The 27,337-nt window shown below is 42.5% G+C and overlaps 2 protein-coding genes across 2 annotated transcripts; one reads left to right on the plus strand and one right to left on the minus strand.

Moving 5' to 3' along the window:
* Positions 1-1,905: 1,905 nt before the first annotated feature.
* Positions 1,906-5,404, minus strand: Stt3A (catalytic subunit 3A of the oligosaccharyltransferase complex). The gene is made up of 6 exons (XM_065225801.1): positions 5,314-5,404; positions 4,911-5,236; positions 3,738-4,849; positions 3,296-3,673; positions 2,779-2,998; positions 1,906-2,719 (listed from the first exon to the last, which is right to left on the minus strand). Exons 2-6 carry the CDS (start codon positions 4,996-4,998, stop codon positions 2,385-2,387), a joined length of 2,133 nt encoding a protein of 710 aa, XP_065081873.1. The 5' UTR covers positions 4,999-5,236; positions 5,314-5,404; the 3' UTR covers positions 1,906-2,384.
* Positions 5,405-11,532: 6,128 nt separating this feature from the next.
* Positions 11,533-14,802, plus strand: dor (vacuolar protein sorting-associated protein 18 dor). Its single transcript, XM_065225807.1, has 4 exons — positions 11,533-12,054; positions 12,118-12,921; positions 12,980-14,456; positions 14,521-14,802. Exons 1-4 carry the CDS (start codon positions 11,629-11,631, stop codon positions 14,757-14,759), a joined length of 2,946 nt encoding a protein of 981 aa, XP_065081879.1. The 5' UTR covers positions 11,533-11,628; the 3' UTR covers positions 14,760-14,802.
* The last annotated feature ends 12,535 nt before the right edge of the window (positions 14,803-27,337 follow it).

The following is a 27,337-nucleotide window of genomic DNA, read 5'->3' on the forward strand; positions in this document are numbered from 1 at the left end:
TACGAAACTAACGTTTTCAAATTGACTCACTACTTGACTAGCCTATTGGTCCCAAGCAAATCGACTAACGTACCCCATTCTAGTATAAATTCCAGTACTACACTATGTTTGTTTTGATTCGCTATGTAAGTTTGACAGATAAAATGAGGGGTTAGTGGATTTTCCAAAGTTTCGAGGGGTGAATCGATTAGCTTGGGACCGAAGATAGTACCAGAGCTGAGCCAAAAAGTTGAGCTCGTTTCTTCGTGACCTTCTGGTCTTAGAGTTACCTCTATGGTTTGACTGTCGATGTTTCGCTGTTGTTCTTCTCTCGGTTCTTCTGCTGATAACCCGGTGAAAGCAGGAGATGATTGACCCGATGTCGTTGGTTGGTTTTGTTCGATATCCATCGACGGGAAATCAGCGAGACTGAAAACCTCCTCGGTTGGTGGTGCTGCTGGAGCGGTGCTACACAGAAACAAAATCCATTTGTAAAATTACTATATTGATGGTTTAAATTAAATACTCGCACCAATAGATTTGTGCAGAAACGAAATTCATTTAATTTTACTATTTTTTTTCTATCAAAACTACTATGCCGTTTGAGTAAGCATAGTATTTTTGACAAAATGGTATCAAATTTGTTTATATTTATAGTCAGCTATACTGAAATCATGGTAGATTTAACGGCATTAAGCGCAGTTATACTGAAAATAAGTGTTTTCTGCAAAATAGTATTCCTAACTATGGTCTTTGTTTCAGTGTTCGATGTGGCTACATCCAAACATTTCTGTTTGGGACACAAACGAAGTGACAGACGGAGCGGCTCGAAAACTTTGGTGACTAACTTGCTATTTCAATTGTTCAGTGTACCACATGGCAACACCACTACTACTGGATTGTACTAGCATTTTCACCAAATGTATTAGAATGTTTTGTTTCTATCTATTTCACTCTACTCAAAACTGAAATGCATAAAAAAAAATGACAAAATGACACACACTGTCAAAGAATCATTATACACAAAATCAACTTTGTTCAAATCAAAACAAAAAAACTAACCCATCTGGTGGATGATGGCACAAGCTTCCAAGAAAATTCTATTACAGTGAACCACATTATTTTAATGGATTTCTTCGCCAGTTAGTCGTCTGTCACTTTGTTTGTGGTTTGGGATGTGTTGCTCGGCCACAATGGCGGCACGTTTTTGGTTGCTTGTCGTACGTTAATACCCACGTTGTTTCGTTGTCGACCGTGATGTATGATGGAATGGCGCTTTCGAGTCGCATTCGCAAAACTCGAACACCGCTCAGGAATCCTGGGAAGTAGTGCTTCCATTTCTCGTGTCGACTGGAAATCACTGTCCCGTACTTTGCCATGTGGTTCATAACAGTGGCTTGTGGCCATGCCAGAGGAAGGTCATGCACTCTAACGGTCACTGCTTCACAATCCACATATACCGGGATTTTGAACTCACTCTTCGCTCAGAAAATCGCGTGTTTATAGTTGTGCGCCTTTTCATAGCGCAAGGAAACTTCCTTGTCTATCATCTCAATAAAACACAATTTCGGACGCTATGAAACTGAATGCATCTAACGTCCGAATATTCAAGCTTAATATTGTTCTCGAAGAATGTTTGCACTTTTCCCGCATTGGGACGAACTGGAAGGACACTGAAGTCAACAACAAGTGTATTTTTACGAACTACACTCAATTTCGCTACAATATTTCACCAAGTTAAGCAGAGCAGAAAGAGCACACGTCCGATGAATTCGAGTAATGGCTGTCGAATGATAGTCCTCACCTTGACCTGGACATTTTCTTTGCGTATAAAAATGAAGTTGCTAAGCTCGTGGTCGTGTGCTATTTTGCTTTTAAATGACCGTTATTTTTTGAGCAAAATAGCACCACCTCAAACCTTTTCAGTTTCGTTGTGTTAAATTTATTCTTAAGGATCGATCCAATCTGCTGTGGTTCTTCTGTGGGCGAGCTTGTAAAAAAAAACCTTTTCTATCAATAATAATTGTACGAGTTCTGCTTTGCACAAAGCGCATACCATGTGTATAAAACTGTTGTGTTAAAACTACCACTTTTTTGTTTTTGGGTAGACTGTTCTATTCGCTTGTGGTTTACATTTGCAAATTGCGAATTCACCCAAACTCTCTCAGTATGGGCTTAAATTACATATTCTAGTACACACTATCTAGGACTTGTGTAGTGTTTTGCGGGGTGCGATTTTTTGCTTAATTTATTTTATGAAGTAGATTGTAGAAATTAATTCGAAAAAAAGTATGATCTAATTTTGAGTACACCATTTTAAGGGCTAATTTTGAGTCATAGGAAAGTCCGGAAAATAAGCAGTATGTAATGATGGGTAGCATCATGGAGAGGGGTGCGTCTCCTTCCTAGACACCCCTATTGCTCAAGTCTTTCACTTTGTAAATTCGAACCAGCCAGTGTTCCGTCGTGTACGCCTCTTCCAGGACGTCAAGCTCGAAGTCTTTGTTACCAATTTCGGCACCACGTACCCGGTCGTAGCCCGGTGCTTTGCCACCTTCGGTATAGACCTGCCCGAATCGATAGTAGCACATTTTGTACATCAAACAGTTCAGCAACGTGGGGGATCCTTCCTTGTCGATGCGGAAATCGCCACTCGATGCGTAGTAGTCGGTTTCCTTGATGTGGGCACCGCGATCCGTGCTACCGCCGATACGGACCATCCACAGGAATTTGTTGATATCTGCAAAAGAGGGTGATGAGATCTGTGTTCACTAGATTCTGCACGATGGAGGGACCAACCATCGGAGGAATATCCGGTCAGTCCACCGAAGATGACCAGCACATAGTCGACGTCCAGTTCCTTCATTATTTCGTAGGCTTTGTCCTCAGTCGAAGCCATCGCCTGGCCCACCCGCGAAATGTGCGTATTGTTCCACGTATTGTTGTCCACCAGAATGGTGCGGTTGGCCATGGCCGTTATCTGGTAGCCGTAATCCCACCATGACATGACTCGTGCATCCTGAAAGTTTGCGTATGTTGGTTGGTTAGGATGAAATTCGTAGTCACTAAAATTAGGTTTTGAACATCCAAACGCAATGCTCAGCGATCAAAGTGCTATTGATCACCGAGACAGTTTTACTATTTGTCCGCATCAGAAGAAGGCAAAATCCGGGAATCAACTGGTAACTCAACCGATCATTTACGTCGTTCTCAAGAAGTGGATTCAAATGAACTGTCTCTCAAACTTAAACTATCGTTCATCATCACATTGCCTAGCTGTTTGAAATCCTCATTTTAGATATTCAATGTTACTCACCTCAGGTGTATTCATTTTCAGCCAGTAGTACGCCTCACGGAAATCGTCAAAGATGATTCGTCCTCCATCGTGTGATCTAGCGCTCAGTACGATGCTGGGCGAGCTGTATGCCTCGGATGTGACCCAGGTGCAGTGGAATGTGTACGTGATCAGCAACAATGTAATAACCACCACAAAGGCATTGGCAATTTCGCTCTTCATCGGCGATTGTTGTTCCAGTTTCTTGGCTTTCTTCGAATCGAGAGCCTTGGAACCACCGGCCCCACTACCACTGCTGTCCACGTTACGAATGTACTTGCTCAGCAAGTGCGAGATGGCTATACCGGACAGGACGCACATAACAGGAGCCAGGACCAACATCAGACGAACCATGACACCCTGGAATCAAAGTTTCAGTTAGAAAATCTGTGTCTATCGTGTAATTGAATGTAATTGAACATACCGCAAAGTAGATCGAAGTGACTCCGTACAGAATAATGAAAATATTGGCATCGGACAGCTTTGAGAAGCAAAAGTACAAACCAGCCGGAAACAGGAACACCAAAATCTGCAGATCGAAGTAGAATGAAGACCACGAGGTGGGTTGATGTTCCGATACAGATGCGATGATGGGAATGTGATTCTTGGCGTAGGATGGATCCAGTAGCGAATAGAAGCGTCCGGTCCATGGTGAGATTTTTCCAGTCAAGGTGAGAATAAGGCTAAGCAGGACGGTGATCGTTGCGATGGACACAACGAGTGCGTTGAACAGGATTTCAAAGTGTTCCTTCGAGACACGTGAACGGACGTAATCAACGAAACTATGTAGCTGGCAAAGACCGAACACACCGAAAGCCAGCATATGTTCTGAGCTCTGGACGGGTTGGAATCCAACGAAGGAAATCTGCATCGACAGGATGGTTCCGATTGTGTACAGGGTGCTGTAAGCGATGTACACCCGATGGGTGAAACGACCGGTTGCCATCAAAGCGAGCACATGCAGCGGAATCAGATTGATCAGGAACACGTAGCCTCCCCAAGAGGACACCATATAGAAATAGGCCAGTGCGGCCATGGTTGCCCAGAAGATGGCTCCCGTTTTCACTGCCTTGATCCACATATAGTAGGTCAACAGCATACAGAAGATGGCAATACCTTCGTTATCGTACGAACCGGCCACCGAACGGGAGATGTAACCTGGTACAATTGAGATCATTGCGGCCGCTACCAACCCGGCTCCAGTGGTATAAATTTCCTTCGTCAACAAATACGTCACGATGGTGGTTAGTGACGAGAAGAACGGCGCTAGGAACACACATACATTCCGAATATCTACGGTAATGTTCATCAGCCACATAATCCTGTACAAAGTGGCCGAGGTCACCATCAGTCCTGGGTAGATGGTACCTCCGATGATTCGACCCAGTGGATACCACGCTCGATCATCGAACCAGTTGTGAAAGTTATAAAATCCCTGCTCAGCGAGGAATTTCGTTGTCCGATAGTTAAAATACGGATCGAACTCATGGATAACACTCTCGAACCGCAACACGGAGAACAGGCGCGTTGAGAATGCTGCAAGATATTTTTCGTATTCATAAACACAATCACAGCAAAGCAAACAAACCATACTCACATAGTATCGCTGCCGTAGTCAGAATGCCCAGCTTCACCAGGCTTTCCTGCTTCTCGAGATTCATACGGAGCTTGGAAACGTGCTCCATTGTTACGATTTTCCGGTTCAAAACTTATAACCAATCACTAGATTTTTATCAACCAGAGTCCAGATGCAAGTATGACTAGATTCGTCCCTCAATAGCACACAGTGACAACACCTACCTATTTTGCTGTGCCGGAAACAAAAATGTCGCTTCCACACTCACGGAAAAAGTTTTCCTCTTTATAACTGCACTACACTCACCTAATGTATCAATCGCTCATCTTCCCTCGGTACCCGGACCACTAAAGGTTAAAATGAGAAATAATGCATGATCAACGCTATCGATTTTGTGTGCAAAAATAACAATTAAAAAAATTACCGATTGTAGCCGGCGTTCTTTTTTGCGGATTAGGATTGAAATGCAGCAGCGGTGACGCACGCACACCAATGCAATGCCAAGGAATGGCGTGGCACTCGCTCGCTTGATGGCTAAAATCCCCGAAGCAGGAGACAGATGTTTTGATGTTTTGACTGCACCGCGGTGTTGCCGGATCAGACGTTTCAAGGTACCGGCTGCCGGCGAGGTGAACATAATTGGCAAATCAAAGTTAGCCATCGTGGAGAATAGAAGAACTATGAAAGTGATGATGGTTTCAAAATTTTCCACGGGGAGGTATACGAGTGCAATCTTAGAATGCTTTTATTTTGCAAATGGAGCATTTTATTTAAATCTGGTTGTTGCTACAGTTGTAGAAAAGCTGAAATCTATGCATACACCTAAAAATCTGAAAAGAAATTATTTTTTCTATATTATATATCTATTGAGTAGTCCTTAAGTTTTCTACTAACGTAGAATTAATCAGATTTAAATAAAATGCTCCATTTGCAAAATACAGGCATTTTAAGATTGAACTCGTATACCTCACCGTGTAAAATTTTGAAACCATCATCACTTTCATAGTTCATCTATTCTCCACGAGTGCCAACTTTGATTTGCCAATTGGCAAATCGAAGTTGGCTCCCGTGGAGAATATAAGAACTATGACAGTGATGATGATTTCAAAAAATTTCCACGGGGAGGTATCAACAATCAATACGAAACTAACGATTTTAAATTGGCTCACTAGTTGACTAGCCTATTGGCAAATCAAAGTTGGCACTCGTGGAGAATAGAAGAACTATGAGAGTGATGATGTTTTCAAAATTTTACACGGTGAGGCATACGAGTGCAATCTTTAAATGCTTGTATTTTGCAAATGGAGTATTTTATTTAAATCTGGTTAATGCTACGCTAGTAGAAAACTTAAGGACAACCAAATAGACATATAATATAGAAAAAATAATTTCTTTTCAGATTTTTATGTGTAGACATAGATTTCAGCTTTTCTACAACTATAGCAGCAACCAGATTTAAATAAAATGCTCCATTTGCAAAATAAAAGCATTTTAAGATTGCACTCGTATACCTCCCCGTTGGAAAATTTTGAAACCATCATCACTTTCATAGTTATTCTATTCTCCACGAGTGCCAACTTGGATTTGCCAATTGGTCCCAAGCAAATCGATTAACGTACCCCATTCTAGTATAAGTTCCAGTACTACACTACACGCTTATTCTGGTCAACTCAAAATTGAGTCGAATTTACTCATCTCAGCGGCAAGTATGGCTACTCAAAATTGAGTAGCCTTATGTTGACTCACTTTTGAGTAAACTACGTTCTCACGTAGACTGAGTCAAATCCACTCGCCGGTTGCGGGAAGGGTTTTTGTTTTGATTTTTATTCAAGGAAATGGAAATTGCCTGCTCCGGATTCATTCTACCGGAGCAAAAAACGGTTCAACACCGTTTCCCTACCCTAATAAAAAATAACCATAAACGAACGATAACCCAAATCATTGAACTATTCCACAAATGGTTTGGATGATACCCAGAACACGTCGTTAAGCAAATTAACCATACAATTTTTATTAGGGTAAGCAATTCGTACTTACCTGAAGGCATTTCAGCCGGTTTTGAGTAACATTTTCTATGAGGTTTCCTCCGACATGACTGGCATTTTTTCCAAGTCCAGGATTTTGCTGACTGAGTGGCTTTTACTCAGTTTGACATTTCTCGTTTACACAATTTTTGACAACTCGATACATCGGATGAAAGTGAGTACGATCGGCTCACCTGGTAAGTAAGCAGAAGTTAGCGTGTATGTTTGTTTTGATTCGCTATGAAAGTTTGACAGATAAAATGAGGGGTTAGTGGATTTTTCTATGTTTCGAGGGGTGCATCGATTAGCTTGGGACCGAAAATAGTACCAGAGCTGAGCCAAAAAGTAGAGCTCGTTTCATCTCGACCTTCTGGTGTAAGAGTTACCTCTATGGGTATACCATCCCGCATAAACAATAACCACAGACAAACAGACAACACTCGTAAGTTGTTCATCGAACAAGCATTTAACAGTCAATTTAAAAGTACCGCCACCTGTGGCGCGCATAGTCAATTGCCTTGCGTTTGACGTATACACACTACCGCCATCTGTTCAGCGTACTACCATAGAGGTAACTCTAAGACCACTGGGTCCCGAAGAAAATCATTATTATTTTTGGCTCACTCAGTACCAGAACAACGGTCCCAAGCAGTCCCAAGCTATTTCACTCACCCCTGCATGTTCTGCATGAATCCACACACCCCTGATGTTATCTGTCAAACTTTCATAGCGAATCAAAACAAACATAGTGTAGTAATAGAATTTCAACTAGAATAGGGTATGTTAATCGTTTGCTTGGGACCAATAGGCTACTAAAGTGGTGAGCCAATTTAAAATCGTTAGTTTCGTATTGATTGTTGGTACTACCCACCACAGTATTCAACAGATGGCGGTAATGTTTTAGCGACGATGTTTTACAGTGATAAATATTCAATGTGTTATGTCTGTTTGTCTGTGCAATAACCATAAGAAGCGCCTAACCACCAATTCGATGGAAACTAAATACTACCACTGGATTGTACCATTTTACTATATGGCAACACTAAATGTACTAGAATGTTTTGGTTCTATCTCTTTTACTCTACTCAAAACTGAAATGCATAAAAAAATACAAAACGATACACTCTTTGCACACTGTCAAAGATCATTGAACGCAAAATCAACTGTTCAAATCAAAACAAAAATACTTGCCCATCTGGTGGTTGATGGCACAAGCTTCTAAAAAAATTCTATTACAGCGAACCACATAATTTTAATTGATGAAATTTAATTGGATTTTTTTTACGGCTATACCCCTACACGCTATTTCAAAACTACCCAAATTTGGGTAGAATCCACCCAGATCCGTCAAAACTGAACCTACCCAAAAATGGGTAAACTGTGTTGGGAATAACACTCTCCTATGTCACTCCCAACACAGTTTACCCATTTTTGGGTAGGTTCAGTTTGGACAGATCTGGGTGAATTCTACCCAAATTTGGGTAGTTTTGAAATAGCGTGTAAAGAACTCAATTCTGGAGTTCTTTTTGATTGTGTCGTATGTAACATTTATGTCAATTAGAGAGACGGGGTGTTTTGTTTTGGTGAACTAAAAATTGTTCTATTTTCAATGAGAACGATAATTCTTTCAAAATTCCCATTAACTAACATCTCAGGAGTGTTGCTATCAACTGAGTAAGGTATTGATAGCGTTTCTGTTGAAAATCAAACGTTTTTTAACCAATCAATATTATACGACCTTTTGCATGCCATGTTTTTACATTCGACCGTGCCCTTTTTAGCGGTTTAAAAATGTATTATTATGAGTAATTACTCACAAAAACCGTAGTTATCATTTGATAGACCACCCACAACCCTTTAACATTGAATATTTGTAAAATTTGCCCTTTTATTAGGAAAAAACAACAGGTCTTATGTACAGTTTTTACGCTTCTGTCAAATTTGTTACATACGACGATTGACACCCCCTTAGTAGTTAGGTGTCGTATGTAAAATTGAGCTATGTTTTGGTCAGTTGGCACATACGACGAATAGTTTTTTGACGATGTTTTCCTTGACCTGAGCAATGGTGTACGATAATAAATTACAATTACAATTACGATAAAATGAAACAGAAATGAGGTAGCGGTCGCAAATTTTGCCTATATTAAGAGTAAGCAGAGTAGTGTCTGGTAGCATTAAAATGTCAATTGTTTACATTTGTTACATACGACTCAATCAAAAAGGACTCCAGAATTCCTAATTGCATTTCAGGTTACATTGATCGACTCGCAGAACTAGGCGCAGAACTAATAAAATTTTGTTTAGTGTGTATCAGCGTTGCCAGATATACCGATTAATCGGTATTTATACCGATTTCCAAACTAGATACCGATACACAGATAAGGTTCCTCAGAATACCGATTTTTAAGGTTTTATACCGATATATACCGTTTTTTTAAATTATCAAAATTATTTTTGCCTGCCCGCGCTCGAATTGCGGAGAAAATTTTTGTGAGAGACTTGTATCTTTTTGAATTCCTCATATTTTTAGAGCTTTCTAAATTCTAAACAATCATATCTAAAGATCTAGTAATAGTCGATGGCTCTTTCCGATTTTCCTAGGAAATCGAGCAATATATTTTAAACATTATTTAACTTCCGGAAGTTTTCATTTATTTTTAAACTTCCTGAAGTTTCTTCCAACTTTCCCTGGAATTTTCTTCCACCTTACCTTGGAAGCTGTTTCAGCCTTCGCTCGAATGATTCTTTCATCTTCTCCCGCCAGTTTTTTAACTTTCCCGGAGCTCTAAAGATGCTTTCAGATTTTTCTTGCGGATCCACACTAGCTGCAGGCACATTTAAAAGTTCTGAAACTTCAGAATGATTTTAGTGTTAGTTTGGATAAATTAAAGACAATTTCATTAACTTCTGTTAAAATTCTAAAACCCGGAAATTTCATAAAAGTCCAGCGAACTCCAGGAAACATCAGAAAATTTTTGGAAATTTCACAAGTCCAAAAAACTTCAGGGAAATTGAATGGTTTTCAGGAACTTTAGTGAAGCTCAGAAAACATCAGGACAGATCAATTAATTTCAATGAAATTGCTTAAATTATAAAGGAGTTCCGAGAAACTCAGACAATTTCTGAAAACTTCAGCAATTTCCATGCAAATTTAGGAAACGTAAGGGAAGTTATATGAACATAAGAACATTGCGAGAACAATTTATGGGAAGTTCTATGTTTTTTTAATGGCAGTGTCGATAACTTTAAAAAAATAAAAAAATCGGGAAGATCAGAGAACTTCAATGCTGATGTTACAAAAAATTCAAGAAAATTGTGAGAGTACTTATGACATTTCGTGGGGGCGACCCCGGCGTAGTGGTTAACATCCATACCTCACGCCAAAGTCACGAGTTCAAATCTCACTCCGGACAAGTCACGAATGACCCAAGAGTGTTAAAGTGACTATAATAAAAAAAAAAAAAATTACATTTCGTAATCTTTAAGAAAGTCCAAAACCTTATAAGATGATTAGAGACATTCCGGTAGCCTTATTATAAACAGGGAAATTCCGAGCGGTTCGAGGATGACCAGAGAACTCCAAAACAACCCCTAGTCTCAGGTAAATTGGGTTCTTTAATTTTGAAAAATATACCCGTTTTTATATATCATCTGAAAGAGCTTCGTTTTCTGAGCACAGTGATATTTTTTTCGAACCCACACACTTTCATCTCGATTTTTAAATCAAGATTTAAAGCCAAATAATAACTTCACTGTTTGACACTAAACTGACAAACTGACAGTTCGCTCCCATACAAAGTGACACCGAGGGGCGCGAATAAGGTGATTTTTGCAAATGTAATCGTACTTATTTAAAATAGTTCCAGTGTACCAAAATTTATGAAATTTTGGGTTTGGGTTCCCTTTTTAATGCAGATTACGAATATGCATTTACCTCAATACCCTTAAAGAACCCAATTACAAGAACTTTTAAGGAATTTCGAGGAATTATGAAATATTTTTAAGAGCATTTCAGGAATGTTCCGAAAACTTCAGGGAAATTTCGGAGTCTTCAAGGATGTTTTTTAATATCAGGAAAATTTTCTGGATCATTAGAACATCCCCCAGGAATCTCTTTCTTCAGGAATTATGTCCTTGTTTCTTTCGACTGTTGCGTAAGCGCTCTGCCTTCCAACTTTCTTCAGATGTTTCTTCCAATCTACCTTAGGAAGTTTCTGCCAGCGTGTCCAGGAAGTTAATTTCGTCTCCTCAAGGAAGTTCAATTAATTCTCCCAGAAACACTACTTGGTCACAATTTTGATCACCATTTGAAGACAACGATAATTTAAAAAATTAAATTTAAAACAAATGAGTGTTTTAAGACTGAGAAAACCGTCAAACAAAGCAACTCCCCTCAAATACCAGTCGTCATCATCGTTAAAATTTTCTTTTTCAAAAACGGCAAAAATATAAAATTAAATCAATAGTAAATACCGATACATACCGATTTTGTAATTCCGTTGATACCGATAAGCTTTAAAACAATCTGGCAACGCTGGTGTGTATAGTAATTTTGCTGACAATGACAATCTTATCAAAAACAATAACAAATTGAGCTCAGTGAGAAATCGAAATTCAGTGAATCATTTTCCAGTTTATATTGGATTTTCCTGCCCAAAAGTGAATATTTTTGTAAAATCCAGTGTTAGAAAAAACCATTGGAAACAGCCAAAATGGCTTCCATGTTCGATCAGTATTCCTCGGCCCTGATAAAGGAAAACACCAGCGAGCCGGATCAATCCAATCGTCCCCAATCGTCGGGCTACGTAAGCGTTCGCACCAAGAAGGAACCTCCCATTTTCGCGAAACAAAAAATGAATCTCAACCTTCCGTCCGGCATCCTGTTCCTGTCGGTGCAAAACGATTGGATTATAATTTTGATGACCAACCTAACGATTCTGCGGATGAACATCAAACAGCCGAACAAGTTCACCGAGGTCCCGATCGACAAGTACGTCGGTGGGTTCAAATCGTGCAATCTTTTTCTGGACCCACTGGGGGCGCATTTGTTTATTACGTTGGCACCGAAGTCTCCGGGCTTCACGCCAGACGTTCTCTATCTGCAGCGAAATAGCTTCAAGCCTAAATTTATCACCAAGGTGAGTGTTGCCGTGTATTTCAATTTGGCGGAGTGAGTGAAATGTGTGCTTATCTGTTTTCAGTTGAAAGATCAGGAAATTACGGCCATTGGATTCAACTACTCCAATAACATGGAGATGATGACCGGTCCGATTTTGTTGGGTACGAGTAAAGGAACTATTTGGGAGGCTGATATCGGAATAGACAGCGGAGATAAACTGGTGCAGCAGGTCGTTCGTCAGGTGTTCGATGTTGGAACCGGTGGTGATAGTCGTCCCATAACGGGCATTGAATTCCACATGCGTCAGGATCAAAGGAATATGCACTGTATCATTCTGGTGCTAACGTTGGATAGAATCTATACATTCCATGAAACTATTCGCCAAGCAGATTCAAAAATGGCACCGGGACAGCTGCAGAAAGTATTTAAATCGTACTTGAGCATCCCCGAGCAGTTGAATGATTTTCAGGATGTGATCAGTAAACTGAACTACTCGAAGCTAGCATTTAACTACGAGGAAGATTTCCCAAAGAGTTTTGGTTGCTTGACTGAGGACGGACTCAATTTCCAAGAAATAGACCCGAAGATGAACAGTCCGCAATTTGTGGTGCAAAAGGAGTTGATACCGTATCCCACGCACGACGTTGTTCAGCCAAATTCATACAAAATGGTGTCGAATGTGAACACACCCCTGTCGTTCGTTCTGACGGATTTCCACGCCATCCTGCTGTACGTGGATCACGTGACGGCCATTTCTCTTCTGAACTATCAGGTCGTCTATGAGGAATACTTTGTCGAGCAGTATGGCAAATTGTGCAATGTGGTGAAGGATGTTCGTTCCAATGTCACGTACGTTTACAGCAACAAGATGATTTTCAGATACAAGGTAAGTTGGCAGGTTTAATGGAAGGATTTTAGAACTTTAGTCTCCACACCACTTCCAGATCAACAACGAGCAACGCAATGCCTGGCGGCTGTACGCCGATCGACAGAAGTTTGACCTGGCGCTGCAGTACTGCAATGACAATCCCGCCCACCGGGACATGGTTCTGGTCAAGCAGGCTCAGTCCTACTTCGACGTTGGCAACTATTTGGAAGCAGCTCAAATCTATTCTGACACGCAGCTTAGCTTCGAGGAAGTGTGCTTGAAGTTTCTGCAGCGTAATCAGAACGACGCCCTGATGCTGTATCTGAAGAACCGTTTGGCCAAGTTGAAACCCCAGGAGAAGACTCAAATAACGATGCTGATCGTGTGGTTGGTGGAGTTGTATCTAGTTGAGATTTCGCGCTCTGCTGGGGATAATGTCCAGCGGGAGAGGGACCTACAGAAGGAGTTCGATGCGTTCATGCAGACGGCTATCGTAATCGATTGTATGAAGAAAAATCGGTCTGTGATCTACGATCTGATGGCATCCCACGGGGATAGTAACAATCTGGCAGCGCTGACAACGATCCACAAGGATTACGAAAGCGTAATCCAACAGTACATCAACCAGAATCGCTTCGATGATGCCTTGGCAGCTCTGAGGGCTCAAAGTCGGCAGGAAGTGTTCTACAAGTATGCTCCAATCATCATGGAAGAACTCCCTTCGGAAACAATCGGTGTACTGGTCCATCAAGGGAAGCGGCTGGATCCCATCAAATTGATTCCATCGCTGCTCTGCCTGGATAGCCCCAGACACATCGCCGAAATAGTTAAATATCTTGAATTCTGCATTCATTCAATCCGTTGCTCCGAGCCGGCCATTCACAATTACTTGATCCAGCTATACAGCGAACATTTTCGAGACAAACTGTTGACTTTCCTAGAAACTCAGGGAAAGGACATTACCATGATCAGTTACGATGCTCACTACGCGCTGAGAATCTGTTTGAAGAACCAAATCAAGGACGCCAGCGTGTTTCTCCAGTGTCTGCTGGAAATGTGGGTTCCCGCGGTGGAGCTCGCCCTGACCTTCGATATACAGCTGGCCAAAGTTACAGCATCGCAGCCGGCCGACCAAAATCTTCGCAAGAAGTTGTGGCTCATTATCGCCGAAAAGGAAATCCGTGGTAAACACGAAAACGTTCAGGAGGCCTTGAAAATACTCAAAGAATGTGATCTTCTGCGCATAGAAGATCTGCTGCCGTACTTTTCCGACTTTCAGAAGATAGATCACTTCAAGGAAGCGATATGCGAATCGCTCAAGGAGTACAACATCAAGATCCAGGAGCAACGGAAGGACATGGAAGAATCGGCCAATTCGGCCGAGCAGGTCCGAACCAAGCTACAGACGTTCCGCAATCGGTCGGTTACGATCGGCGGCCAGGAACAGTGCGCCATCTGTGGAGTGTATCTGCTGTTGAAACCGTTCTTCATTTTCCACTGTGGGCACAAATTTCACGGTGATTGCCTCGAGCGGCAGCTGTTACCTCAGCTGAGTAAGTAGCACCTCAGCTGAGTGAGTCTGATGATCAACATAAACCCGTTTCATATTTTTTTCAGATCCAGAAATAGTCAATCATCTGATGAATCTGAAGCAACAGTTGACGATGGCGCAGAATCAGCCGATGGACACCGGAAGCACTACCGCCGAGGGGATTTCTAATAGCAAGGAACATCTCAAAAGTCAGATCGAGGACATTCTTGCGTCGGATTGTCTGTTCTGCGGTGAGGTGATGATCAACACTATCGATAAGACTTTCATTGAAAATTGGGAGCGTGTGGACAGTGACTGGCAGTAGATTGCATACCAATACCTACTAAAATGATGTTCTAATAGAATTCACCGATTACTAAATTTTTAATGCTATATCATTCCCATTTGGATCAATGTCTCATTTTTTTGTAAAGAATTCCTTAACTCCTAGGGGTTAATAAACTACAGATTTTTGGGACTGTAGACCCTCCCTACCTCTGCGTTTAATTATCTATAGATAATTCTGGAGTGATTTTTCAATAGATCGTAAGTAACATTTTGTCTCAGTTGAGAAAGTTTGAATGCTCTGGACGATGGTTTTGCAAAAAATGTACTCTTGCCACCTCTGTGCGTGCCCCTCGCTACAACTAGTCTAATTAACGTTTTGTAGATTAGATGGTCAACGTCGGACTGCGACGAACTTTACTGATATGATATCTCACGACACTTTCCGGTCAAGCTCTGGGTGGAATTGTTGTCAACGCTGAAGTGATAACGACTGCCGCACTAAAACTAAAGCCTTCTATCAACCCTGGACCGGATGGTGTCCCTTCAGTCTTTCTGAAGAAGCATATCGCTAACTTCACACTTAGAAAAAATCACCGACTTCGGTAATTCATTTACCGAATTCTCAACAGCTGAACGGTCGGTAATGTTTTCGGTAATCGAGAACATTACCGAAAAATCTGTAAACTGGATCAGCAAAATTAACTGTCAAATTTACCGAACGATCGGTAACGTTTACCGATGTGCATTGCTTGATTTGTAGTCGACTTTACCGGAGAACTGTAATTTTGAGGACGATATGCAAATTGAAAATAACCGAGAGATCTGTAATTTTATAAAAAGGTAACCGACTCAACTGTAATTTGCTTTAATATTGTTTCAAGGTGGCGGTCACTGCAACCCATGTAAAAATTTGGCTGCTGTCGTGATCAATAAGTTAGTGTTGCAAATTGCACCACCAATGAACAAACCCGTTTTTGACGGAAGGATTCGGCGCTACACTGAAAACAAGGAAGCTTTGGAAGAATATTCCAAATGCTGTTTTCAGATCGTCGTCAACGGGAATGGAACTTGGACCTTTTTATTTTTCACATGCACGAACGCATATGGTGGATTTGACGTTTACCTAGACCATTACCGAACTCAGTAATGGAACGCTTTGTTTACCGAAACTTCAGTAAAATATTTCACCGAAGTCAGTGATGAAGCTGATTTACAGACCTGCCGGTAAAAATGTTTACCGTTTTCGGTAAATTAAAATGAAATTACCGAAATTCGGTCATTTCTTTTACAGTTTTCAGCAATAAAGCGAGAAAATACCGAAACATCTGTAATTTTTAGCATTACCGATCTAAGACGGTAATTTTTTTTACCGAACTCAGGGTCTCTGTTTAAGTGTATACTGTCACCGCTACAACATCTGTTCCGATTGTCCATATCGTGTGGCATTTTTCCATCGAACTGGAAATTTGCGCATATGTTCCCTGTGTATAAAAAGGGTAGTAAACGGAACGTGGATAATTATCGTGGAATTATATCGTTGTGCGCAATTTCGAAGTTATTCGAGTTAATCATCATAGAGTCTCTGCTCTGCCATTGCAAGCAGTATCTAAGTGAAGATCAACATGGTTTCACCTCTGGTTGATCTACTACCACGAATCTACTGTGTTTGACATCGTACATCACGCAAAGTATGGTTGAAAGGTCACAAACAGGCGTCATCTAGACTGACTTGTCTGCTGCCTTCGATAAGATAAATCACGCCATCGCGATCGCCAAATTGGATAGACTTGGGATTAGCGGAAATCTCTTGAGATGGTTTTGCTCATATCTCGCCGATCGTCAGTTGGTGGTAGCCCATGGTGACTGCCAGTCTGACATTTTCGCCGCTACGTCAGGAATACCTCAAGGAAGTCATCTGGGACCGTTGATTTTCTTACTCTACTTCAATGACCTGAATTTAGTTATCGAAGGTCCACGACTATCGTATGCAGACGATCTCAAAATCTACTTACGGATCTGCTCGATCGATGATTGTCAATTCCTCCAACGTCAGTTTGAAGCGTTTGCCAGCTGGTGCCATTTGAACCGAATGACAGTAAATCCTGTGAAGTGTTCAGTCAGCATTTTTACCCGAAAGAAAGAACCAGTTATTTTTCACTATGCTCTCCGGGACACCACTATTGAACGTGTGAGCCATGTAAAAGATCTAGGTGTCATCCTGGACTCTCATCTTACATATAAGCAACACATCTCGTACGTCGTCGACAAATCGTCAAGGACATTGGGCTTTATCTTCAGAACAGCAGAGAATTTCTCCGACATCCATTGCCTCAAGTCACTGTATTGTTCCCTGGTAGGTTCCATTCTAGAATATTGTTCTGTGGTTTGGAGTCCGAACTACAACAATGGTACTGAGAGAGTCGAGTCCGTTCAACGCCGCTTTCCGCGATACGCGTTGAGAATGTTACCTTGGAGAGACCCGTTTCATTTGCCCAGCTATGAAACTCGCTGCCAGCTGATCGAATTGGAGCCTCTTCGCACCAAAAGAGATACTTCAAAAGCCCTGCTTGTCGCGGACACGTTACATGGCAGAATTGATTGCATGGCAATCTTGGAGCAAGTAAACATTAACGTCCAACTCCGAATGCTTCGTAACAATGTTATGCTGAGAATGCCACTACGTAGGACAAACTATGCAGGCGGACTGCAGCGAGTATTTGACCGAGTTTCATCAGGATTCGATTTTCACCTGCCACGACTAACACTTCGGAGACGTTTCTCTTCATTCTTCTCCAGAAATGGAAACAGTCAATGATCATGTTTTAATGTTTTGTAGTTTTAACTTATGACTTTAATTTTAATTTTAAGTTAAACCATCATTGGGACCATATCGAGTCTGTTGATGCTGACAAATAAATAAATAAATAAATAATGTGGTGAACAACGCAACTGTTCAGTTGCTTACGGATCCCACTGACCAGCTGAAACGATGGTTTGAGCGCTTCCAACAACTTCTTCAAGTTTCGACGCCCAAGTAGTCATCTTCATCGCGACATGATCCACAAAGGTGCGAAGCAGCTATTCGAAGCATGAAAACCAATAAGGCTCCCGCGGTCGATCGGATTTCAGCAGAGATGCTCAAAGCTGACCTCATGATATCCGCACAAATGGCGCATCAATTCCCAAGTATCCAAAAGTTCCGCATTCAACGATTAAAACCACTTCCAAGTATAATGAGAGAGAGAAGGATTAGTAATTTCTATTACTAATTACCATAAGACGCCCACATTCATCAGGACACTTCCAAGTTCCATAAAGTTCAAATAAAGTCCCGACAGAACTTTCAAGCCACATGAAGCAATCCGCACAAGTCTTTATTAGTGTTACGAAACCGCAGGGCTGATTCGGACAACAGTTGGGTGAGTTCGGTACCGCCCGTAGCTGTCAACGCGAGAACTCGTAGACGTCAGTGGGAGAAACGTCAAGGAGCATAGAGATTGCTAAAAAGTGATTGTGTCAGTAATTTGTTTTCATCGGGAAATTTTTTCGCTATGAAGTTTTTTTTCCCGATGAAAACAATTTGCGTATACGTATACGTGAAATAGTGTGCGTACGATAAACGTCAGCAATCTCTATAACATCGTGTCCAGAACTGTCACATGGAGCATAAAACCAACATGATTGAATGGTTGATGTGAATTGAATTAAACCTAAATTGTTAGTAAAAGTTATTCCTACAGTTGATAAAATTAAAGTGTTAATTAGTTAAAGTGAACTGGCTAAGCTGAGCTAGGTGATTTATCAGGACGTGTTTCCTTCCGAATCCGAACAATCTTCAAAGATTTTCCGGCGGTTCTAGTCGAACCGAAAAATGAGCGACAGCAATGCAAAACACTGTGCCAAATGCGATCGGCTGGACACAGCAGACCATCTTGTTGGATGCGATATGTGTGAGACGTGGGTGCATTTCGACTGCGCGGGTGTTACGGACTCCATCGCCTACCCGGATCGCACTTGGAAGTGTGATCGATGCCGATCGCTGGAAGATGATTCGTCCGTCGGTCGCTCGTTTACCACTAAACGCTCGATCCGAGTAGAGCTAAGCCTGCAGATGATGGAAGAGCAGAAAGCCTTGCGGATGAGGAGAATTCTGGAGGAACAGGCGGCTCAAGCAGTAGCGCGAACAAAGCTAGCCGAAGAGGAGGAACGGTTTTTGAAGCAGAAGTACGATCTACTCATGACCGAAGCGGATGATGCAGAAGAAGGAGCCAGTAGGAAATCAAGACTGACCAGTCGAGCTAGTCGAGAGAAAGTTCGGTCGTGGATTACTGGACAGGAAGTCGGCACAGCACAGCAAGTGACAGTAGTGCCCCCCAGTAACATGAAGTCACCGGCCGTAGCTACAGAACCAGTTCAGCAGTCTTTAATTCAAGCTCCCATCACATCAAGTCTCATCACGTCAAACGTTCCCGCCGTAGTGACTACGGGTCCAGCGTCAACTTCCACGCCAAATTCAGTGGATGATTCCAGAAGCGTGGAGTGTTCTGTTGCAACGATGGTACCTCAAATTCCGATTCCAGTGAGGTCAGACCGCAGCTTCGTATCACGCACCGAAATCACATTTGACGTACCCCAACGGCCTCTGGTAGGTTCCTCTTTGCTGATGAGATGCAATTCTCTTATCGGGATCAACACTTCCGCTACGATGGATGGTTCGCGGGAAGTCAACAGTAGTGCTCCGCCTCTGAACATAGAAATTAACCCTATGTCCAGTAGTCATTACCGGCGAGTTATTAAAGTACCAATTAGTGGGAGTAGGGCATCGAGATATGGCGATTATGTGCACACATTTCCCTCAAGTAGTAGGACAATGTTGCATAGTAGTTACAAGTGTACCACAAGTCTCTTCCATAAACTATGGATATACACCCATTGTTAGCTACAATTCCACATTTCCGACCGCAGTATCAGCATAGAGGTAACTCTAAGATTAGAAGGTCCCGAAATAACGTGCTCATATTTTTGGCTCAGCTCTGGTACTCTCTTCGGTCCCAAGCTAATCGATTCACCCCTCGAAACATAGGAAAAACCAATAACCCCTCATTTTATCTGTCAAACTTTCATAGCGAATCAAAACAAACATTGCGTAGTACTAGAATTTCGACTAGAATAGGGTACGTTAATCGTTTGCTTGGGACCAATAGGCTACTAAAGTGGTGAGCCAATTTAAAATCGTTAGTTTCGTATTGATTGTTGGTATCAGGGCAGAGTCAACCGTGCACTACAAGCATTCTGGCACAAAACTATAGTAGTATCGTCGCCTATCAAAACGTTGGTACTAATCCAATAAAGTCATTAGTCACCGGGGGTCAAGGGTCATCCCAAAATCCCGTCTCATCAGTACCACTGGTACACTCCCGACCAGTGTTAAGCTCCGGTTGTCAACCAACGTGGATCAATAACAATCTCGCCAGTACGGATGTCGAAGGGATACGATCGGGGAATGTAAGTCACATCCCAGTTCCATCGCAGGGTGAAAGAACGTTTGTCAACAATCGGGGGGCCCAAGTAACTTCCAATGCTTCCATACATCGTTGATCCACCCCAGTTCGAGATTCCGGTGACGCAATCAGCGGCGGGCTCACGAGATTTCCGCATTCCCTGGTTTGGTCAACAACCACCATCTCAACCGCAACATCCACCACAACAGCAGCTTGTCGATCCAGCTCGAAGTGGGTCATCTAGTGGTCAACTGGCCGCGAGACAAGTGATGCCACGGGAGTTGCCGAAGTTCTCAGGAGATCCTCAAGATTGGCCACTGTTCTATAGCTCGTTTTGTAACTTCACGGAAACTTGCGGGTACACTGACTCCGAAAACTTGGCACGATTGCTGATGCCACAGTCGGTGCCCTCTGTAATTGATACATTACGGAGGTTGTATGGTGGACCAAAAATTCTGATACACTCTCTCCTCCAAAAATTGCGTTCAGTTCCCTGTCCGAAGACCGATAACTTGCAGTCGCAGATAACCTTCGGTCTCGCAGTGCAAAACGTTGTGGACCATATGTCTATCGCCAATCTTCATGACCATCTGTGGAATCGGACGCTGCTTTATGAGCCAATAGAGAAACTGCCATCTCAGCTCAAAATGCAGTGGTCCTACCAACAATCAATACGAAACTAACGATTTTAAATTGGCTCACTACTTGACTAGCCTATTGGTCCCAAGCAAACGATTAACGTACCCCATTCTAGTCAAAATTCTACTACTACACAATGTTTGTTTTGATTCGCTATGAAAGTTTGACAGATAAAATGAGGGGTTAATGGATTTTCCTATGTTTCGAGGGGTGAATCGATTAGCTTGGGACCGAAGAGAGTACCAGAGCTGAGCCAAAAAGTTGAGCACGTTATTTCGGGACCTTCTAGTCTTAGAGTTACCTCTATGGTACTGTCATAGAGGTAACTCTAAGACCACTGGGTCCCGAAGAAAATCATTATTATTTTTGGCTCACTCAGTACCAGAACAACGGTCCCAAGCAGTCCCAAGCTATTTCACTCACCCCTGCATGTTCTGCATGAATCCACACACCCCTGATGTTATCTGTCAAAGTTTCATAGCGAATCAAAACAAACATAGTGTAGTAATAGAATTTCAACTAGAATAGGGTACGTTAATCGTTTCCTTGGGACCAATAGGCTACTAAAGTGGTGAGCCAATTTAAAATCGTTAGTTTCGTATTGATTGTTGGTACTGTTGCGTTTCAGGCAGAGGGAAATTGCCATTGTCGGTGAAATAAAGGAGATGTTTCACCAGCTCCGCATTCGGGACGAAGACAAACAATCACAGCGTTTCCTTTTCTGCCTCGAACCAGGATCGAATCCACAAATCTACATAATGGATGTCGCCACTTTCGATGCGACCTGCTCGTCTAGTCTGGAGCATGATGAACGTGAACGCGAAGGAATTTTCCGAGACATTTCCCAGGGCGACGAATGCAATAATTGATAACCACTACGTTGACGATTTCTTGGATAGTGTGGACACGGAAGAGCAAGCTGTGGCGTTGATCAACGAGGTGAAACACATCCACTCTCAAACAGGGTTTGAAATCCGAAACTTATGCTCCAATTCCGCCGAAGTACTGGCAAGCATCGGGGAATGCGGAACACCACAGGAAGTATTGATGAACTTGGAGAAATCGACAGACTCGGAACGTATACTGGGTCTGGTCTGGAGGCCAAAAGAGGACGTCTTCACCTTCGATATGAGCACTGAGCAGTGTCAAGCAGCTCAACGCTACCAACCAAACGGCAGGTTCTGCGCACTGTCATGTTGTTATTTGATCCGCTAGGGCTGGTTTCGCATTTCGTCGTGCACGGGAAAATCTTAATGCAGCAGATCTGGAGATCCGGTATCGATTGGGGCGAACCTGTTCCGGAGCAATTGCAGGATAAGTGGCGGTGTTGGTGTGAGTACATGCAGCGCTTGGAAGAGGTGGCAGTACCAACAATCAATTTGAAACTAACGATTTTAAATTGGCTCACTACTTGACTAGCCTATTGGTCCCAAGCAAATCGATTATCGTACCCAGCGAATCCAAACACATAAAGCAACCAACGATACAGACAAAACGGTTGCTACGACTACCATGACAAACTCGCTCTGTAACAAAGCTCGATCTGAGTGGTAGAAGGATAATGATATATTGCTTGCCTGCTTTGTTGCAATATACACGGATGAGGACATAGCTTGATATGAATCGGGAAAAGACATAACAAAAAAATTCCCATTAACACACGTGTATCATCTTCGGCTTTACTTCGTGAAGCAGCTTGCCAACAATTTGCTCGTTTCCTTCTACCGCCCCGAATGAGTCGGGTCGCACGAGCTGCTTGTCATGAAAAAGAACGGTGAAGATTATATCATTATTGTTTTCAACTTCTGACATAGCGTTATTATTCGGTTCGTTGATCGCTTGTTATTTTGTCATTTGGAGATATTTTTGATTCCTTGATCGTACCCCATTCTAAAGGGTGATACGGTCAAAATTTGGTCAATATCAACTTGACGTATTTCTTTCAATTTTGCATTTAAAAAACCTGAACACCCCTCATTTTGAAGGTGTGTGTGTGTAGAATGTTGCTCCTATTTTGATTTTGGAATTCACTCTTCAGTTGTCAAAATGCCGTCCAAGCAAGAAGAGCAGCGTATCAAAATTTTGCTCGCGCATGGCGAAAATCCGAGCTACTCGCACGCAAAGTTGGCAAAATCGCTAAAAGTTGCCAAATCAACCGTTACAAATGTAATTAAAGTGTTTGGGGAACGTTTGTCGACATCCAGGAAGTCTGGATCGGGGGGAAATCGAAAACCGGAAGCCGCTGAGACGACAAAGAGAGTTGCCGGTAGTTTCAAGCGAAACCCTAACCTCTCTCTCCGAGATGCCGCAAATAAGCTGGGTGTATCGTCTACAACCGTGCATCGAGCCAAAAACCGAGCCGGACTATCGACTTACAAGAAGGTAGTGACTCCAAATCGCGATGATAAACAAAATACGACGGCCAAAGCGCAATCCCGGAGGCTGTACACGACGATGCTGACGAAGTTTGACTGCGTGGTAATGGACGACGAAACCTACGTCAAAGCCGACTACAAGCAGCTTCCGGGACAGGAGTTTTATACGGCAAAAGGAAGGGGAAAGGTAGCAGATGTTTTCAAGCACATGAAACTGTCAAAGTTCGCAAAGAAATATCTGGTTTGGCAAGCCATCTGTACCTGTGGCTTGAAAAGCAGCATTTTCATAGCTTCCGGGACTGTCAACCAAGAAATTTACGTGAAAGAGTGTTTGAATAAACGTCTGCTGCCTTTCCTGAAGAAACACGGTTGTTCCGTACTGTTTTGGCCGGATTTGGCATCTTGCCATTACGGTAAAAAGGCCATGGAGTGGTACGCCGCCAACAACGTGCAGGTGGTTCCCAAGGACAAGAACCCTCCCAACACGCCAGAGCTCCGCCCAATTGAGAAATACTGGGCTATTGTCAAGCGGAACCTAAAGAAGACCAAAAAAACTGCTAAGGGCGAGCAGCAGTTCAAGGCAAACTGGCTTTCTGCGGCGAAGAAGGTGGACAAGGTGGCTGTACAAAATCTGATGGCAGGGGTCAAGCGTAAGGCCCGGCAATTCGGAATTTTAAAAGCGGAAGCCTAACTGAATATTTTTCCTGAATTTTATACTAATTGAACTTGAAAAAGAAATTTAATTTGATTTTTTAAATAAACGATTTCACCGATTTACACGCGTTTTCCCTTGACCAAATTTTGACCGTATCACCCTTTAGTCGAAATTCTATGACTACCCTATGTTTGTTTTGATTCGCTATGAAAGTTTGACAGATAAAATGAGGGATTCGTGGATTTTTCCATGTTTCGAGGGGTGCATCGATTAGCTTGGGACCGAAGATAGTATCAGAGCTGAGCCAAAAAGTTGAGCACATTTCTTCGGGACCTTCTGGTCTTAGAGTTACATCTATGGCAGTACCAACAATCAATACGAAAATAACGATTTTAAATTGGCTCCCATTAACGCACCCCATTCTAGGTTAAATTCTAGTACTACACTATGTATGTTTTGATTCGCTATGCAAGTTTGACAGATGAAATGAGGGGACCTTCGGAACCTTCTGGTCTTAGAGTTACCTCTATGGCAGTACCGCGATGCTTCTTCAAGGGAGTGAACAGCTCGGCTCTAGCGAACGTCGAGGCGCATCTATTCGTACCACTTCGCTCGCGGCTTGTACAGCAGTTTTGTATCTTCGCTTCGTGGACAACGGTTCTCCTCGATGCGCGCTGGTGGCGGCTAAAACAAAAGTCGCTCCGCTGAAACCCCTCTCCGTGCCACGTCTGGAGCTACAAGCGGCGATGATTGGAACAAGACTGCTCGGCTCAGTGTTGACTTCGCTGGGTATACAGGTTAACAAGCGCATTCTTTGGTCGGATTCATCAACTGTTCTGTGTTGGTTACGATCCGATAGCCGACGTTATCACCAATTTGTGGCCTTTCGAGTGGGAGAGATACTCACATCTGCTAGCGTGGATGAGTGGCACCATGTGCCTTCCAAACTGAACAATGCTGACGCGGGCACGAAATGGAAAGACGGACCCAACTTCGATCCGAAGAACCCTTGGTATAGTGCGCCAAAGGAGCAGTGCCAGTGGCCAAAAGAACCGTCTCAGAAGCAGAAGGAAACGGACATCGATTTACGAGCTGAATTCTTGTTCCATGGAACTACGCCTCAACCGTTGATCGCCGTATCCAGATTCTCGAACTGGAATCGACTCCTGAGGACAACAGCCTACGTTCTACGAGTAGTGTGCAGATTGGGAGGAGAAAAGGAGTCCAAACCGGATCTCTTGACGCAGAAGGAGTTGCGTGATGCAGAAAACTTGCTCTGGCGACAGGTACAAGCAGAAATGTATCCTGGCGAGTACGCAATTTTGCAACGTAACCAGAAAAACCCCAGCAATCCAGTCTCAGTTCCGAAGTTCAGTCAGCTATTGAAAAATCCAAATTTATGCCGACCACCGCGGCGCTCTAATCGTAGCGGTGATGAACTTGAGATCATCTGTCAAACTGCATATTTTTTTTTGTGATAAGAAAACTATGTTTTACGTGTTATTGTGATTGCTTTATTCAATAACAGAAAGCAAATATGAACCGAAAAGTAGCGCCGGTAAGAATGGTAAGTAAATCCTAATTTTTAAATGCAAAATTATTGAGATTTCTTCAAAATGAAAAATATGTTGCTCCCAGCAAAACATCAACAAATAATGTTAACAATATTTTTACAGGATTCAAACTAAGAATGCAATCCTGCAGGATTATCCCATCGGAGATTGAATTAAATCAATTAGTTTTGCTGTTTGAGGTGAGTTGTTAGAACAATTTTACATATTGAAGCAATCAAAACAATGTATTGTTCCATCCAACATCATCTTTCCTATAGCTGAACCTGATTCTTTCCTATAGCTGAAGGAATATAGCCGAACGGACTGGTAAGTAGAATTAGATATTTAAGTGCTAAATTATTGACATAGCATTGAAATAAAAAAAAAAAACCGCAGAACAAACATGATAAAACCAACTAAATCCCTGCATGCTTCGATCGATGGTTGCTAATCGTATCCGAATACAATCCTACCATATTAAACCAACAACCAGCATCGGGTGCCTGCATTGGAATACATTTAATATTTTTATTTAATTTAGTTGGTCACGCCCTAATAAACAATTCTAGATAGAGCTGGAATTAGGGCGTAACAGCTTTTGTAAACAATGACTTCTATCGATGATTTCTAGGAATTCAAGGCACGTCCACGCAGATCAACCTAGCCATAGGATAGGGGAAGTCTTTCCCTACCCGATGAGGATATTGGTTTGCTTGGGCGAGCCTTGAATTTCTAGAAATCATCGGGAGAAGTCATTGTTTACAAAAGCTGTTAGGCCCTAATTCCAGCTCTATCTAGAATTATGCATCGATCCTGCTCCAGTTTGCACTTCTCTAGAGCAGCTATGGGTCAAAATAACGACGCCTCGTAGATCAATAAGTATTGGCGCTATGTATCTACCTCCAGACCGAAAATCTGATTCGGCCCATGTGTGTTGTGAATGGGTGCGATATCCTACGCAGGTGTGGAAGCTGCCTTCCTGCACATTCGGTTGCCGTCAATGGATGGCAATCGATGTCCGTCGGTGATTGGCACCATGGTGGGTATATAAATGGTGATACAGCTTTGTTACTATATAGGCGAGGAGGTCGCGGGGGGGGGGGGGGGGGGAATGCGGTTTTAGAGCAAATTGTAAACAAACTCGGTCGCTGTCCCATACAAAAATCCAACATGGCTGAATCACGAATTTGACACATTAGAACACCTATATGTAGCCACCTTGATTGGCACTAGATTGCGGAACAGAGACCGACGTTAAATAAAGGAAATAAGAAGAAGAAGAAGAATAAGAGATCTGATTCGAACAGCATTGAAAACCACATCAGTTCGAGTGGTACCGTGTTCTCTCGACTAGAACAAAACGGTTCCATCAACCTATCTGTTCCTGTTCGCTACGATAACCTCCCTGTTGATGTACATGAGCTCGACTTTCGTAGAGCAGATTTCGTCGCGCTGAGTCACTCGCTTGCCCAGGCAGATTGGCAGTTCCTTGACACGTGTTCATCTATTGATGAAGCCGTCAACTACTTCGCTGAGGTCGTCGGCCAGGCAATAACTGATTCTGTCCCATTGAGGAGACCCTCTCCCAAACCCGTATGGTCCAATGCTCGACTACGGAATTTGAAGCGTCTGAGATTGAAGGCCCTCCGTAAATACTGTCGTACTCGTAACCCATTCACCAAAAGATTATTTTCAACAGCGAGCAACGAATATCGCACATATAACCGCATTCTTTACAAGAGCTACACAAGGCGTGTGCAGGCTAATTTACGGCTTAATCCAAAGCAGTTCTGGTCATTCGTGAATACCAAACGAAACGAGGATGGGCTTACAGTCGAAATTCACCTGGGTGAGAATCGCCACCAATTCCCTTGAGAAATGTAATCTTCTGG

Source organism: Ochlerotatus camptorhynchus, unplaced genomic scaffold (assembly GCF_037179485.1).
Source record: "Ochlerotatus camptorhynchus isolate MF236.1 unplaced genomic scaffold, CSIRO-AGI_Acam_v1.1 ptg000237l, whole genome shotgun sequence".
NCBI lineage: Eukaryota > Metazoa > Arthropoda > Insecta > Diptera > Culicidae > Ochlerotatus > Ochlerotatus camptorhynchus.